Source organism: Nerophis ophidion, linkage group LG11, assembly GCF_033978795.1.
Source record: "Nerophis ophidion isolate RoL-2023_Sa linkage group LG11, RoL_Noph_v1.0, whole genome shotgun sequence".
NCBI lineage: Eukaryota > Metazoa > Chordata > Actinopteri > Syngnathiformes > Syngnathidae > Nerophis > Nerophis ophidion.
Window position 1 is genome coordinate 66,569,702 of NC_084621.1, and position 16,162 is coordinate 66,585,863.

The 16,162-nt window shown below is 42.6% G+C and overlaps 1 protein-coding gene across 4 annotated transcripts in view; it reads left to right on the plus strand.

Moving 5' to 3' along the window:
* The window catches only part of LOC133562376 (intermembrane lipid transfer protein VPS13B-like), an 819,661-nt gene that overhangs the window by 61,302 nt on the left and 742,197 nt on the right, over positions 1-16,162 (plus strand). For all 4 annotated transcript variants that reach the window (XM_061916537.1, XM_061916536.1, XM_061916534.1 and 1 more), the window contains exons 13-16: positions 4,765-4,950; positions 5,386-5,555; positions 5,825-6,019; positions 13,193-13,317. In XM_061916537.1, coding sequence (XP_061772521.1) covers positions 4,765-4,950; positions 5,386-5,555; positions 5,825-6,019; positions 13,193-13,317 — 676 coding nt within the window. The remainder of the gene's footprint in view (positions 1-4,764; positions 4,951-5,385; positions 5,556-5,824; positions 6,020-13,192; positions 13,318-16,162) is intronic.

Here is a 16,162-nt window from a genome sequence, read left to right on the forward strand (position 1 = left end):
TTTGTTATGCTTTAAGTTGCAAGCATTAATTTAGGTGTCGAGCATCCCAACTATTAGTAATTGTCCACAGTCCAAAGTCATGTATCAACACAATCCTGCCCGCCAACCACCGGAACTGAGATTTGGAGTGTGATGCACCGAATCAGAAAAAAACCCCATTAAAAAACATGTCCTGTTATGTAACAGACTCGAAAAGGCAGCCCAATCGCAGCAGTATTTGTCTGCACCACTCCAAAGCAGCATTAAGCTTTTGTGCCAAAACAACATCCAACATCCTTAAAAAAATTAGAAGCTGTCAAATGGTCTGCCTTACGTGTTTCACTTTGTTCTTTTCTCCTGATTCCACAAACTGGTGAATTGAGCATTAGCCCTGCTCACTTGGTCTGATGCAGACATCGTTGTCGGTGGCTGTCAACTCTGACCTCTCCTGTCCGTCACTCATAGACGTCCGTGTTCACCGTAAACATCGATTTCCTAGTTCCTATTGTAACACGACGTAGAAACACGCCAATAAGGCCGTCGGAGAAACCGCATTAGTCTGGTGCCCAAGGTAAATGTTCTGTAATGTTCATAAGACTACTGTAGTTATTTGTAATCCATTCTATTGTATTTATTTTCAAACAGTAATTATCTAAAAATGGGGATTTATTTTTAAAATGAATCTTACATGTTAACATTTTGTATTTTGGGGAGTGGTGGGGTGCGACGGGTAAACACAGATTAACTTGATTAACAAACCAACCCCGTTTCCATATGAGTGGGGAAATTGTGTTGGATGTAAATATAAACAGAATACAAGGATTCGCAAATCATTTTCAACCCATATTCAGTTGAATATGCTGCAAAGACAACATGGTTGATGTTCAAACTGATAAACATTTTTTTTTTTTTGCCAATAACCATTAACTTTAGAATTTGATGCCAGCAACACTTGACAAAGAAGTTGGGAAAGTGGAAATAAATACTGATAAAGTTGAAGAATGCTCATCAAACACTTATTTGGAACATCCCACAGGTGTGCAGGCTAATTGGGAACAGGTGTGTGCCATGATTGGGTATAAAAACAGTTTCCCAAAAAATGCTCAGTCTTTCAAAAGAAAGGATGGGGCGAGGTACACCCCTTTGTCCACAACTGCGTGAGCAAATAGTCAAACAGTTTAAGAACATCGTTTCTCAAAGTGCAATTGCAACAAATTAAGGGATTTCAACATCTACGGTCCATAATATCATCAAAGGTTCAGAGAATCTGGAAAAATCACTCTACGTAAGCGGCATGGCCGGAAACCAACATTGAATGACCGTGACCTTCGATCCCTCAGACGGCACTGTATCAAAAACAGACATCAATCTCTAAAGGACATCACCTCATGGACTCAGGAACACTTCAGAAAACCACTGTCACTAAATACAGTTCATCGCTACATCTGTAAGTGCAAGTTAAAGCTCTACTATGCAAAGCAAAAGCCATTTATCAACAACATCCAGAAACGCCGCCGGCTTTTCTGGGCCCGAGATCATCTAAGATGGACTGATGCAAAGTGGAAAAGTGTTCTGTGGTCTGACGAGTCCACATTTCAAATTGTTTTTGGAAATATTCGACATCGTGTCATTCGGACCAAAGGGGAAGCGAACCATCCAGACTGTTATCGACGCAAAGTTGAAAAGCCAGTATCTGTGATGGTATGGGGGTGCATTAGTGCCCAAGGCATGGGTAACTTACACATCTGTGAAGGCATAATTAATGCTGAAAGGTTTTGGAACAACATATGGGGCCATCTAAGCGCCGTCTTTTTCATGGACGCCCCTACTTATTTCAGCAAGACAATGCCAAGCCACATTCAGCACGTGTTACAACAGCGTGACTTGGTAAAAAAAGAGTGCGGGTACTTTCCTGGCCCGCCTGCAGTCCAGACATATCTCCCATCAAAAATGTGTGGTCCATTATGATAGCAAAATACGACAGAGGAGACCCCGGACTGTTGAACTACTGAAGCTCTACATAAAACAAGAATGGGAAAGAATTTCACTTTCAAAGCTTCAACAATTAGCTTCCTCAGTTCCCAAACATTTATTGAGTGTTAAAAGAAAAGGTGATGTAACAAAGTGGTGAACATGCCCTTTCCCAACTACTTTGGCATGTGTTGCAGCCATGAACTTCTAAGTTAATTATTATTTGCAATGAAAAAATAAAGTTAATGAGTTTGAACATCAAATATCTTGTCTCTGTAGTGCATTCAATTGAGTATGGGTTGAAAAGGATTTGCAAATCATTATATTCTGTTTATATTTACATCTAACACAATTTCCCAACTCATATGGAAACGGGGTGTGTACATGGTCGTCGCTGATATTTGAGATACGCGAGATTTACTGCAGGAACTTGCACGACGCCCAGCAAACGTTTGTTTAAAAAAAAAAAAAAATTGCCGATGCGTGTTATAAAGCCTAGGCTTTTGATTGATTGATTGAAACTTTTATTAGTAGATTGCACAGTTCAGTACATATTCCGTACAATTGACCACTAAATGGTAACACCCGAATATGTTTTTCAACTTGTTTAAGTTGGGGTCCACGTTAATCAATTCATGATAAAACTGTAAAATACAGCTAGTGCTGGATAAAATTAAAACCAACACCTGGAAGTTAAGAACTTTGTGTTTTATAAAATAAAGTTCAAACATATGAGCTAATGTTGCATGTTTCCTATTACAGAAGCCCCAGTTTTTGGAAATGTACACTGGCAGGAGTTTTCAAACAGAAACCTGTTTTTTTTTGTGTATTAAAGGCCAACATTTTAGAATATATTAAAATATTACAATATAATAATTAATGTATTGGTGTGGATTTAGGGGTTAGTGCGTCTGCCTCACAATACGAAGGTCCTGCAGTCCTGGGTTCAAATCCAGGCTCGGGATCTTTCTGTGTGGAGTTTGCATGTTCTCCCCGTGAATGCGTGGGTTCCCTCCGGGTACTCCAGCTTCCTCCCACTTCCAAAGACATGCACCTGGGGATAGGTTGATTGGCAACACTAAATTGGCCCTAGTGTGTGAATGTGAGTGTGAAAGTTGTCTGTCTATCTGTGTTGGCCCTGCGATGAGGTGGCGACTTGTCCAGGGTGTACCCCGCCTTCCGCCCGATTGTAGCTGAGATAGGCGCCAGCGCCCCCCGCGACCCCGAAAGGGAATAAGCGGTAGAAAATGGATGGATGGGGTGTGGATTGCAGACTTACAGCTACAGTTACCTTAATCAGAGTGCATGTATTATGATTATGGTGGTGGAAGTTAATTATAATTAATAATTTATAAACTACCGAAAGCATTACTAATACGTTTTTGTTTGAGCAGCTCATTTGTTGGATGATAATCTAAATTAAGAAAAAAAAAACATTGATACTGTTATCCTCGGCTGTCAAAGTTGTATGTTACAGTAGGATAAGTGTGGAATGAATGTGGTTACTCTTGTCAAATGGAATGCTTCTCTTCTGTCAGCTTTTCCCTCCTTCCCGCGCACAGACCTGATCCAGTGTCAACCAAACAAATTAGTCTCTATTGCCACAGGACTAACAAACTCTGAGTCAACTGAAACATTAACCGACCCAAGTCACACTTACCACTGCCTTTACATTCAAGTACCTTATTTTTTAATCTTAGAAGACTGAGGCATATTTTAAATCCTTACTATAGTCTGCTTTCTCATGTCACTAACTCTTCAAACTGCAATCATTTTATTCATAACGCCCAATTCTTCTTCTAAATCAAACAGAGAAAGTGGTATTGCACATTGGCTTTTATAAATAACCTACATTTACAAAAAATGCTCCGTAGCTATTTTTAGCTCATAAAGAGTTATGCCTGAACTGAAAAATGTTCTGTGGGTTAGTGGAATGTAATGAGAATAAAGCGAGTGTTGACCCTTTGTGCTCTTGCTTCTCGACCATTCTTCCACCCCCTTCTTTTTAATTTCTCAGTTTTTATTGCTGGAGAGTAGAGTCTTTTAAGTGGAACTCTGGAACAAAGTTGTGCATAGACCGAAGGAACAGCTGTTTGAGAGGAGTGGACATTTGTTATACTCATCATTGAAAAGTTGAGTTATTTGGCTGGTTAAACTCCTTGCCACTCAGTATTAGTTATCTACTTCCAGATGACTGGAGGCTATTTTACTTGTTTAAGTGTCATAGTTTTCATGCGTTATTAGGAATATTGGGACAGAAATAGAAATGTGTGTAAAATTGCCAGCAGGCTCAATTGTCCAATCTGAGTTTACAACTTTGATAAACACTATAGTCTATATATACACACTAGATTGACAAGTATTATTATGGCAGTTTTAGGACATTTTGTAATTAAACTTAATGTACATATGCTGAGAAAAAAAGGAAATAATGTTGATTAAGTTGGTTCCCTTTCACAGCAACGTTCACTCTTTTGGAAGACTTCTTACATCGTGATGTTTGCCTGTGACACCTTTTGCTCATTCATACAAATAAGTATTAAAAAGATCAGAGGTTCCTGATGTTGATTACAGGCAATCTCTGTTGTATTTTATTCAAAAGGGTTTCGATGGGGTCAGGGCTCTGTGAGGTTCTTTCACACTGAACTCTTCTCACTGCACCTTGCATACTTTAGCACAATAATGTGGAACAGAACAGGACTTTCTGAAACTTCTCCACAAATGTGGAAGCAAATATATATATATATATATATTTTTTCATGTGTGCTTAACTGATGCCTAATGTATGTGCATGTATGTGTGCTTTATGGGTAGATTTTCAAGACTCATCTGCAGCAATCTTAGAAGACATAGTGCCTACTGTTCAAGAGATATCTATCAAGAGACTGGTGGTGGGACCTTTAGATATCAAGCTACACAGTAGCGCTGTGCATCGCATTATCAAAATGATTATATGTGCCATGGACCATGAGTATGAGCCTTACTGTAAACCGCAGCAAGGTAAGTACTTTTTAATTGTACTCTTTTATTGTTTTAGTGATCAGAAACCACACAAGTTTCCGCAGATTTCTTCACCATGCTATTTTCTTGTGCAACCCATCTTTTCATCATTTAATTGAACATATAGTAATGACCTTTTTGGCCTATACATATTTTGGCTATGTGAAAGAGATTGAGTCACACACCTATGTAGTCATCATCTATGAGACGATTCCCTGGATGATTTGATTGAATGGAATGGAATTTGTGTTCGTACTGTAGTCAATAAGTCTGAAACAAAAACTGCGACTGAGAATGACTCGTTAATTTTCATAGGTTTGAAAACAAATCAACCCCTCCTTTTCGAGACCTATATTATCCAAGTAAAACATAAAGACATAATATTTTATTATTTATTTATTTATTTATTATTCATTATTGCTAAATTCCTTACAGAAATTGTTGAGGAAAGTCGTTCTTCAGTGAATCCAGAAGAGATATCAAGATTAGAAGAATTTATTCCCACCAGACTCACTTGTCTCACACTGCTCCAAGTCACCATCACTGTTTCTATGGCTGAATTCAACCTTCTTCACACACTAATGCCTCTCATCGTTGGAGGCACGGTGAGTAAAAAAATATAGACCTTTGCGATACATGTCATTCATGTTTCATTTTATTTGTACATCTGTTGCAGAGACAACATCATGAACCCACCTCACTTTAATAGTATGATTGTGCAGATTTGCTTGCAAATTTAGTATATAACTTAATACTTAAATGTGCTTAGTAATCAGAAGTATAACAAGGGTTACACAAACACAATTGAAGATAACAATACACAACCAATATTTGTTAACTTCTTTTGTCATTCCTCATATATTTAATCTCTTAGGTTCCACCAGGCCCAGTCAACGTATCAGCCTTTCGACCAGTGCGCCCCTTACCCTCAGCACAGTTCCAGGTGGAGAGAATGAAAGTCGAACACTCCGTCCCCATGTATGCTCCTGAGTTGGTCAGCATTGTCAGTGCTCTCAGCCAGCCTTCTGACAACCTTCTACATCACTGCTATGCACACTTTTACCTCAAGGTGAATATTGCAGTATGTTGTATTCATTCATGACACATTAACTAGAGAATACACTATGACAGTTGTCCTTTTTATGCAATTCGAATGGGTCCAATTACAGTTTCATTATTTTGGCATCCAAACTACTTACCTGTTTTTTCATGTGACAATTACAAAAAGACTTCTCTTGAATTGGTCAGATATAACTAGTCAGAAGCGAAAAAACTAGGGCTGGGCAACGATTAAAATTTTTAATCTGAGTTAATCACAGTATTTCTCCGATTAATCGCGATTAACTGCATTGTATACGCAAAGCCCAATAATGAATTCAAAAGTAGTGTGTAGTGCACCTTTATTGGAATATTCTCCCACATGAACAAAAGCGCCAAAACATTTGTTGTGCAAACACAATTTAAATCAGTCCTTGTTAAACAGTAGCAGTTAAATAGCATATTTTATGAAAATCAACTCAAAAAATGTGAATACAAACATTTAAGCTTATTGCCACTGCCAGGGTATTTACGTTATCCTGTTTGTTATGGAAAATAAATATAATCTACATACAAATCTCTGAGCCACAATCATAACATCTGAACAGGGAATTTCTGAGGTAACAGCAGAAACATTTTTTTTTATCAGGGTCTTATGTTTAAAAAACCTATATTATAGGTAGTGGGCTGTTTTAGGGAATTTTTGATCAAATTATCCGTAGTAGCAATATTAATAATGTTGTGTTTATTCTGCGTAGCGCACTTCAAATAATTATGACCATATCTAGGAATTGATATGATGGGAATTTTCCGATTGTTTGCTTGGTGCTTTGATAAACTGAAGGCATCATATACATGGTACTATATTGTGATGTTATGAGCCAGGGGAAAAAAGAACTACCCTACCCAGCATGCAACAGGAGTGACGAGCATGAGCGGTAGCCCGGTATAGGTTGTGACGGCATCTTGTATGTTGTGATATGCACGCTCTGAAAGCAAACGTTAAGAACTCAGCCAACACTCCTGGTCTGCATTATTCATAAATAGACAGACAACACAAATACTCCGCTGCTTCACAGGCCGCTGGATGTAGCCGGCAAAGTATTCCCATGCTAGCTAGCCGGTCTAGCAAGCACGCGTCATTCAGTCCAAAACGGCCCGATCTATCCACATTCAGAATTGTCTGGCGGTCTTAAGTGATCCCGGAGTTACCACACTGTAAGCCAGCCATGAAATTTGCAGAATTGTCCGGTATTTTTGCCAAATGTTCCATCTTTACCAAGAGCCCCTCGACGCCGAAGTACATCCGGGAGATGCCATCTTGTTAAGAAAACGCGTTAACAAAATAAAAGCATGTAAACAACTTACGCAAATGTGCGATAAAATAATGGTCGGCGTTAATAGATTGATGAGTTAATGCGTAATTAACGCATTAATTTGCCCACCCCTAGAAAAAACATTTCTGGTTGAAAAAAAATACTTATATTGTTTTTATGTCAGCCACTAAACAAAAATGACACACCTTATACTTATGAGCCAAATGACCTTTTACTGACCTTGATGACCATTTCCCACCTGGTCATAAAAATCTCAGCACTGCAAGCTTCATGATGAGTGCCAGTCCTGCTCTGTTCAGTTTCAGGGGTTTAGAATGAATATAAACCGATGATATATCTGAAGAGCACTAATACTACTGGGACCTTCCCCCATTACTGTGTTGGTTGTAGAGTTTAAATGCCTAGTTACGCTTAAATGTTCACAAAAATTACAATGGTAATGACAGTGCAGTAGCGCATGTGGTTTGCACTGCCGCTATATTTAACTACCTGTCCTGTAAAAGTATTTTTTTAAGCACAGTTGAACCTGTATATGCATTTGCTACCACATTAATCGTCTTACAGTTAAAAGTAGCCAAGATAAAGTACAGCAAATTACTTTTGACTTGCATTCTGTGGCAAATTAAACAACCGGTAATTCCAAAAGATAACCTGCTTGGACCATGTATGCTGATTTATTACGGAGGAAAGTTGTGTAATTCCATCCATCCATTTTCTACCGCTTATTCCCTTTTGGGGTAATTAAAATGCCTAATCAAATAGCTTACCTGCATTTTTAAAAAGGCCCTATCTCTGCATTAACTTTTGTTTAGTTCCAGACTAACACCCTAAATCAGGGGTAGGGAACCTGTGGCTCTTTTGATGACTGCATCTGGCTCTCGGATAAATCTGAGCTGACATTGCTTAACATGATAAGTAATGAATAATTCCACTTGTAATAAGTGTTAAAAATAATGTTCAAAACATAAAACATTGTCATGCATTTTTAGTCCATCCATCCGTTTACTACCGCACCTGTTCAAGAAGTTGCGTTAAGAAGTTATTTATTGATTGGTTAGTGTGGGGTTCTTCAGACCACCAAGCAACGACATGGGAGCCCGTTTCAGGTTACACTATTTTATTTTTCAATAAGTTTCTCAGTTGCTTTCCAGCAATAGTATTTTTCTCTTTCGTTCTCGCTCGCGCTCTGGCTCCAGCCCCAGCCCCATCTCTCCTCCTGGCTGCTGCTTATAACAGAGCGACAGGTGATTAGATAACAAGGCTCAGGTGGGCCATCTACGCAGCTCTCGCTGATTTCGAGGCCGGTCCTGGCACACCCCAGTTTGCTGCAGGCTTGCGGGCCACACCCCCTCCACAGTTAGCTTCAGAATAACAATGTTATTACAAATAATAAGAGACCTATTATGCTCTAGAAATGTTGGTCTTACCTAAAAATGCACGCGTTTCGTTGTGTTCAGTGTTAAAAAAAATATTATATGGCTCTTACGAAAATACATTTTAAAATACTTGGCTTTTTGGCTCTCTCAGTCAAAAAGGTTCCCGACCCCTGCCTTAAATTGATATGAAAACAATTGTAGGTAACTGCTGATAAAAAGAAAAAAGACCTCTGGAGGCTTCAGGCTGTCATGGAGCAATTATAAAGTCGATAGATTTTGGGATACATTATGTAAATAATGACCGCTGTTATGTATCAAAGTGGATGGGATAAAAGATTTTAAATCATAGGGCAGAACTTTTGGACTGGCACAAATCAGTGGAGACTAACATTTTCGCAGCAGATTCCTAAAAACACTAGCGGACTGTCAAACAGAAGATGTTTGACTAGCTTTTTTGGCAGTGGATCCTTAAAAACAGCAGATTGGACCAGTTGTATAGATAGAGCATTATTTTAGAAACGCTGACAAAAATCAAATATCTACTGCAGAGGATGCTGGTTGTCGGGAATATATGATTTAAGACTTATATTGAAGGGAGAAGTCCAGCCCCCGTTCCTTTGCTTCCTATAATTGTGGCCCTTAAAAACAATTTAGTTGAATAACCCTGGCTTGTGATACACTAGTCAGTTTGCAATGTGATGGCCAGTGTCATTTCTGACACACTGCGTAATTAGTTATGTATTGGGAAACAACATGGGCAGCACGGTGGGTGAGGGTTTAGTTCATGTGCCTCACAATACAAAGGTCCTGTGTTTATCCCGGGCTATTAAATATGCCTCCTCTCTGAGCTGCTACCTTACCGTGGTAGAGGAGTTTGCGTGTCCCAATGATCCTAGGAGCTATGTTGTCTGGGGGTTTTCATGCCCCCTGGTAGGGTCTCCCAAGACAAACAGGTCCTAGGTGAGTGATCAGACAAAGAGCAGCTCAAAGACTTCTATGGAATTACAACGAAATGAACCCAGATTTCCCTCGCCCGGACGTGGGTCACCGGGGCCCCGCTCTGGAGCCAGGCCCGGAGTTGGGGCACGATGGCGAGCGCCTGGTGGTCGGGCCTGTTCCCATGGGGCCCGGCCGGGCACAGCCCGAAGAGGCAACGTGGGTCATCCCTCCAATGGGCTCACCACTCATAGGAGGGGCCATAGAGGTCGGGTGCATTGTGAGCTGGGCGGCAGCCGAAGGCAGGGCACTTGGCGGTCCGATCCTCGGCTACAGAAGCTAGCTCTTGGGACGTGGAACGTCACCTCACTGGGGGGGAAAGAGCCTGAGCTAGTGCGCGAGGTAGAGAAGTTCCGGCTGGATATAGTCGGACTCACCTCGACGCACAGCAAGGGCTCTGGAACCAGTTCTCTCGAGAGGGACTGGACCCTCTTCCACTCTGGCGTTGCCGGCAGTGAGAGGCGACGGGCTGGGGTGGCAATTCTGGTTGCCCCCCGGCTCAAAGCCTGTACGTTTGAGTTCAACCCAGTGGACGAGAGGGTAGCTTCCCTTCGCCTTCGGGTGGGGGGACGGGTCCTGACTGTTGTTTGTGCTTACGCACCAAACAGCAGTTCAGAATACCCACCCTTTTTGGGTACACTCGAGGGAGTACTGGAAAGTGCTCCTCCGGGTGATTCCCTTGTCCTACTGGGAGACTTCAACGCTCATGTTGGCAACGACAGTGAAACCTGGAGAGGCGTGATTGGGAAGAATGGTCGCCCGGATCTAAACCCGAGTGGTGTTTTGTTATTGGACTTTTGTGCTCGTCACAGTTTGTCGATAACAAACACCATGTTCAAACATAAGGGTGTCCATATGTGCACTTGGCACCAGGACACCCTAGGCCGCAGTTCCATGATCGACTTTGTAGTTGTGTCATCGGATTTGCGGCCTTATGTTTTGGACACTCGGGTGAAGAGAGGGGCGGAGCTTTCTACCGATCACCACCTGGTGGTGAGTTGGCTGCGATGGTGGGGGAGGATGCCGGACAGACCTGGCAGGCCCAAGCGCATTGTGAGGGTCTGCTGGGAACGTCTGGCAGAGTCTCCTGTCAGAGAGAGTTTCAATTCACACCTCCGGGAGAACTTTGAACATGTCACGAGGGAGGTGCGGGACATTGAGTCCGAGTGGACCATGTTCCGAACCTCTATTGTCGAGGCGGCTGATTGGAGCTGTGGCCGCAAAGTTGTTGGTGCCTGTCGTGGCGGTAATCCCAGAACCCGTTGGTGGACACCAGCAGTGAGGGATGCCGTCAAGCTGAAGAAGGAGTCCTATCGGGTTCTTTTGGCTCATAGGACTCCGGAGGCAGTGGACGGGTACCGACGGGCCAAGCGGTGTGCAGCTTTAGCGGTCGCGGAGGCAAAAACTCGGACATGGGAAGAGTTCGGGGAAGCCATGGAAAACGACTTCCGGACGGCTTCGAAGCGATTCTGGACCACCATACGGCGCCTCAGGAAGGGGAAGCAGTGCAATATCAACACCGTGTATGGTGCGGATGGTGTTCTGCTGACTTCGACTGCGGATGTTGTGGATCGGTGGAGGGAATACTTCGAAGACCTCCTCAATCCCACCAACACGTCTTTCTTTGAGGAAGCGGTGCCTGGGGAATCTGTAGTGGACTCTCCTATTTCTGGGGCTGAGGTCGCTGAGGTAGTTAAAAAGCTCCTCGGCGGCAAGGCCCCGGGGGTGGATGAGATCCGCCCGGAGTTCCTTAAGGCTCTGGATGCTGTGGGGCTGTCTTGGTTGACAAGACTCTGCAGCATCGCGTGGACATCGGGGGCGGTACCTCTGGATTGGCAGACCGGGGTGGTGGTCCCTCTCTTTAAGAAGGGGGACCGGAGGGTGTGTTCCAACTATCGTGGGATCACACTCCTCAGCCTTCCCGGTAAGGTTTATTCAGGTGTACTGGAGAGGAGGCTTCGCCGGATAGTCGAACCTCGGATTCAGGAGGAACAGTGTGGTTTTCGTCCTGGTCGTGGAACTGTGGACCAGCTCTATACTCTCGGCAGGGTTCTTGAGGGGGCATGGGAGTTTGCCCAACCAGTCTACATGTGCTTTGTGGACTTGGAGAAGGCATTCGACCGTGTCCCTCGGGAAGTCCTGTGGGGAGTGCTCAGAGAGTATGGGGTATCGGAATGTCTTATTGTGGCGGTCCGCTCCCTGTATGATCAGTGTCAGAGCTTGGTCCGCATTGCTGGCAGTAAGTCGGACACATTTCCAGTGAGGGTTGGACTCCGCCAAGGCTGTCCTTTGTCACCGATTCTGTTCATAACTTTTATGGACAGAATTTCTAGGCGCAGTCAAGGCGTTGAGGGGTTCCGGTTTGGTGGCCACGGGATTAGGTCTCTGCTTTTTGCAGATGATGTAGTCCTGATGGCTTCATCTGGCCGGGATCTTCAGCTCTCACTGGATCGGTTCGCAGCCGAGTGTGAAGCGACCGGAATGAGAATCAGCACCTCCAAGTCCGAGTCCATGGTTCTCGCCCGGAAAAGGGTGGAGTGCCATCTCCGGGTTGGGGAGGAGACCCTGCCCCAAGTGGAGGAGTTCAAGTACCTAGGAGTCTTGTTCACGAGTGGGGGAAGAGTGGATCGTGAGATCGACAGGCGGATCGGTGCGGCGTCTTCAGTAATGCGGACGTTGTATCGATCCGTTCTGGTGAAGAAGGAGCTGAGCCGGAAGGCAAAGCTCTCAATTTACCGGTCGATCTACGTTCCCATCCTCACCTATGGTCATGAGCTTTGGGTCATGACCGAAAGGATAAGATCACGGGTACAAGCGGCCGAAATGAGTTTCCTCCGCCGGGTGGCGGGGCTCTCCCTTAGAGATAGGGTGAGAAGCTCTGCCATCCGGGAGGAGCTCAACGTAAAGCCGCTGCTCCTCCACATCGAGAGGAGCCAGATGAGGTGGTTCGGGCATCTGGTCAGGATGCCACCCGAACGCCTCCCTAGGGATGTGTTTAGGGCACGTCCAGCTGGTAGGAGGCCACGGGGAAGACCCAGGACACGTTGGAAAGACTATGTCTCCCGGCTGGCCTGGGAACGCCTCGGGATCCCCCGGGAAGAGCTAGACGAAGTGGCTGGAGATAGGGAAGTCTGGGCTTCCCTGCTTAGGCTGCTGCCCCCGCGACCCGACCTTGGATAAGCGGAAGATGATGGATGGATGGATGGATGGATATTAAATATGCGTGGTGGTTGAGCTTGCTCTGTTCTCAATGGGTACTCCGTGCCATTTAGCCTTTCTCGGAGAAAAAATGCTCTATGCTTGTGTTGTTTTCGGCTGTACCAATCGTCCAAATTGCATAAATAATTCATATCTGTCATATCTATTCATATACTCCTATCTATTCAACTCAGATTGGGCGCTGCTGGTTGTACAGCAGCCATCTGGTTTTCACTTCCGGGAAGAAGTCGTGTGACGGAATTCAAGTATTTTGTTCATCTTTTTTTTTCTTTCCAGGTGTCTGGGTTCCAGGCAGGCCTTACATGCCAAGATAGCACTGGGGGATTCCTTCCACTGATCCCAGTCATTCCCTCTTTTAGCACAGCACTTTATGGGAAGATGATCCAGATGCCTGCGTACTGGTGAGTTTGAAGATTCTAAGATTGGAAAAAAAACTTGACCCTAAACCATGCATGCCACATAGACATGTCATTTATTTCTCCCCTTTTCTGACAAGAATTAACAAGTGAATTATTGTGTCAAAGCTTTGTACGGTAAAACTTGCTCATTCTCAGTGTGCCCTTTGAAGCATTGCAAGCAACCCCTCATAATTCTACGTCTTTGTCAAGGCATTAGCTGTGCCCTTTAATGTCGGTGATGACTCATAAGTAAACAACTGGCACTATGGGTAAGGTTAGATTTTAAAAATGGCTAGTACAGTATTGAGTGTCGTTGACTAATTTGACAAGCACTCTACTTAACAATGTAAAAACAATTTGAAAAAATTCATGTTTGTCAAATTGTTTAACCAGGTTAAAGGTTCAAGAAAAGTGAAAAGCGACAAATGGCTTTCTCTTTGCCGTAATCTTTTGTGTGGATTTGTGTTCTTTGTACATTTCTGTTGTCTCGCAATAATTATTCTATATTTTCACATGCATGGCAACAATAAGACTTGATTCACAAAAATTACCACTTTCTAGTCAATCAACGGCTCATGTTCTATTATATCCAGTAAACACGCTAGCGGGTCTACCTGGTTGATCCTGCCAGTAGCATATGCTTGTCTCAAAGATTAAGCCATGCAAGTGCAAGTGCAAACGAGTTTGACTGTGTATTGTGTATGCAGTTTTTGATTAAAACAGCATATCAGTCTCTGGCTTTGGTTGTATTTGAGTTTCGGTGGAAGACATCTGTGCAACTGCTAGCTGAGCATTTTCACACACGTTTATGAGGTTCTACCGTTTATATGTGATTGGGACCGGTTTAACACAGTACAGCCGGTGTGTTCTTTGAGCATTTTCATGAGCAGACATTTGCTTCAGAGAATGCATTTTGGGAGTGGGCCAAAGCAAGGGTAGAAAGAATGTAAGGTTACTGTAATGTTACTATTCTCTGATAACCGAGTTACTGGAACTATCTTCTATCTCCGCCCTACTTACATTACATTTGATGGGCATATAGAAGAAATATACTGGGAATGCTGGCAATTCACCCGTAGTTGCTAATAGAGATGGTCTGACCGTCTCCTATGTTAAAGACGTTTGGTTTGTCTCAGAACAAAACTGTGACATTGGAGTGTCCGTCATTGGCTAAGACTGAAGGTGCATCCGATTGTAGAGCTGAGATTACCTTTATACCATATTGTTCTATATTTAGAAAGGGTCAGAGACCTGTATAGTTCAGTGAACAACTTTTTAGTATGGTTGAAATCAATGAATGATTGGGAATTATTTATATTTTACATCTTTTACTATATATTCTATACAATATCTAGAACTCTGCATGGAATCTTTGCTTTTTTACGCACAACGGGCAGTGTTAAAGTTTGAAAATGTGTAGAGTTTTAACTTGGAATTTGATTTCCCCATTCATTTACATTTAAACCTGTCAAAAGACTGCAGATGGTCTCTTGGACATCTTCTCCAGAACTGAAAAACCCCCATTTAGTGTTTTGTATGTGCAGGTCTATGTCAAGACTCTGCTTTACATCTTTCCTCTCAATATGAAACTGCTAGTTGTTTGATCTCTAAGCATGCCTTTTGTTCCATGCCTACATCAAATAGTGGATGCAGATGTCAAATGGATGTTATTTTTTGTTCAATGTTTCTCTTTAAAAACGCCTCAAAGATCAATGCCCTACTCAAGTTTTTTCTTCAAAATAACACTGACAAGCTTCCTCTGCATCTCTTTGAGAAGTTAGGAAAGGACTGTTATTCTTTTTTCTATGCATGACTTTGACTATATCATTATCAGTGATATATATTTTTGCACTTTCTTCCTTCCCATGTGTTACATAGTGTACATTTTTGTATTAGATTTCATCAACACTTTGAAAATATCTTCAAATTGGTCTCGATTTCAACTTTCCGTTGCAAGGAAATGTGAATAATATACTTTGAGAAGTAGTGCATATTGTGATTCTGTCTCTTCGGTTTTTCCTTGCCGTAGGTCCAGTAAGTCTCTTACCAGGCCAGACATGTACCGTATGCATGCTCTTTGCTTATATTTACACAATTGCAAGATGGACCATCTGTAAAGGTCCAGTTCTTTATTCTGAGTAGTTAGCCAACGGTCCTGTGCTTATGTAGCTTTTGGTCTCAACATAAAGGCTCCTGTGGGCAACTTTGGGCTTTCAGTGAGGAAAGTACTTACTCTGACATCCTTTCTCTGCCAATCTTGGCTTTAACTGGGCATGAGTTATTTTGTCAGACGTTGGATATATCCAAATAAACTAAAATGTCTCTTAAGCTAATTTGAGTGCTGTGTTCTTGAGTGATCGCAGACCTTGTAATTCACTATTTTGAAGAATATGCTTGAAGGACCAAGATCCCACAGAAGTTGGCCCTCATAAGTCTGTTATAGTTCGGGCATTTAAGGTAGAGTTAGCCTAGATCAGGTGTGCCCCAATTTCGGCCTGCCAAGTCCTTTTGTTTGACTCGCTAAAGGTTGGTTTCCCAGACATAAAATGTGATCCAGGTATAGTCACTCATTGCTGCCTCGTCCACATGTTCACGCAGGTAGTGCATGCACACAAGTATTTCAACAGAAGTAACTAACAATTTTCAGTCATGTTGTTGCAATTGGCTATACATTCAATGATAGCTAAACTTTATCATTAGCTGAAGCTAATATGCGTGCATATGTGTTAGGTACGGGAATAGTTATGATATTTTGTGCTATAAGTCAGAATAGGGCGGGGTATAATGCACTCTGTAAAATTGACGTCCTCTCGTCATCATTCCACATAAATATTGCAGACAAACCTGC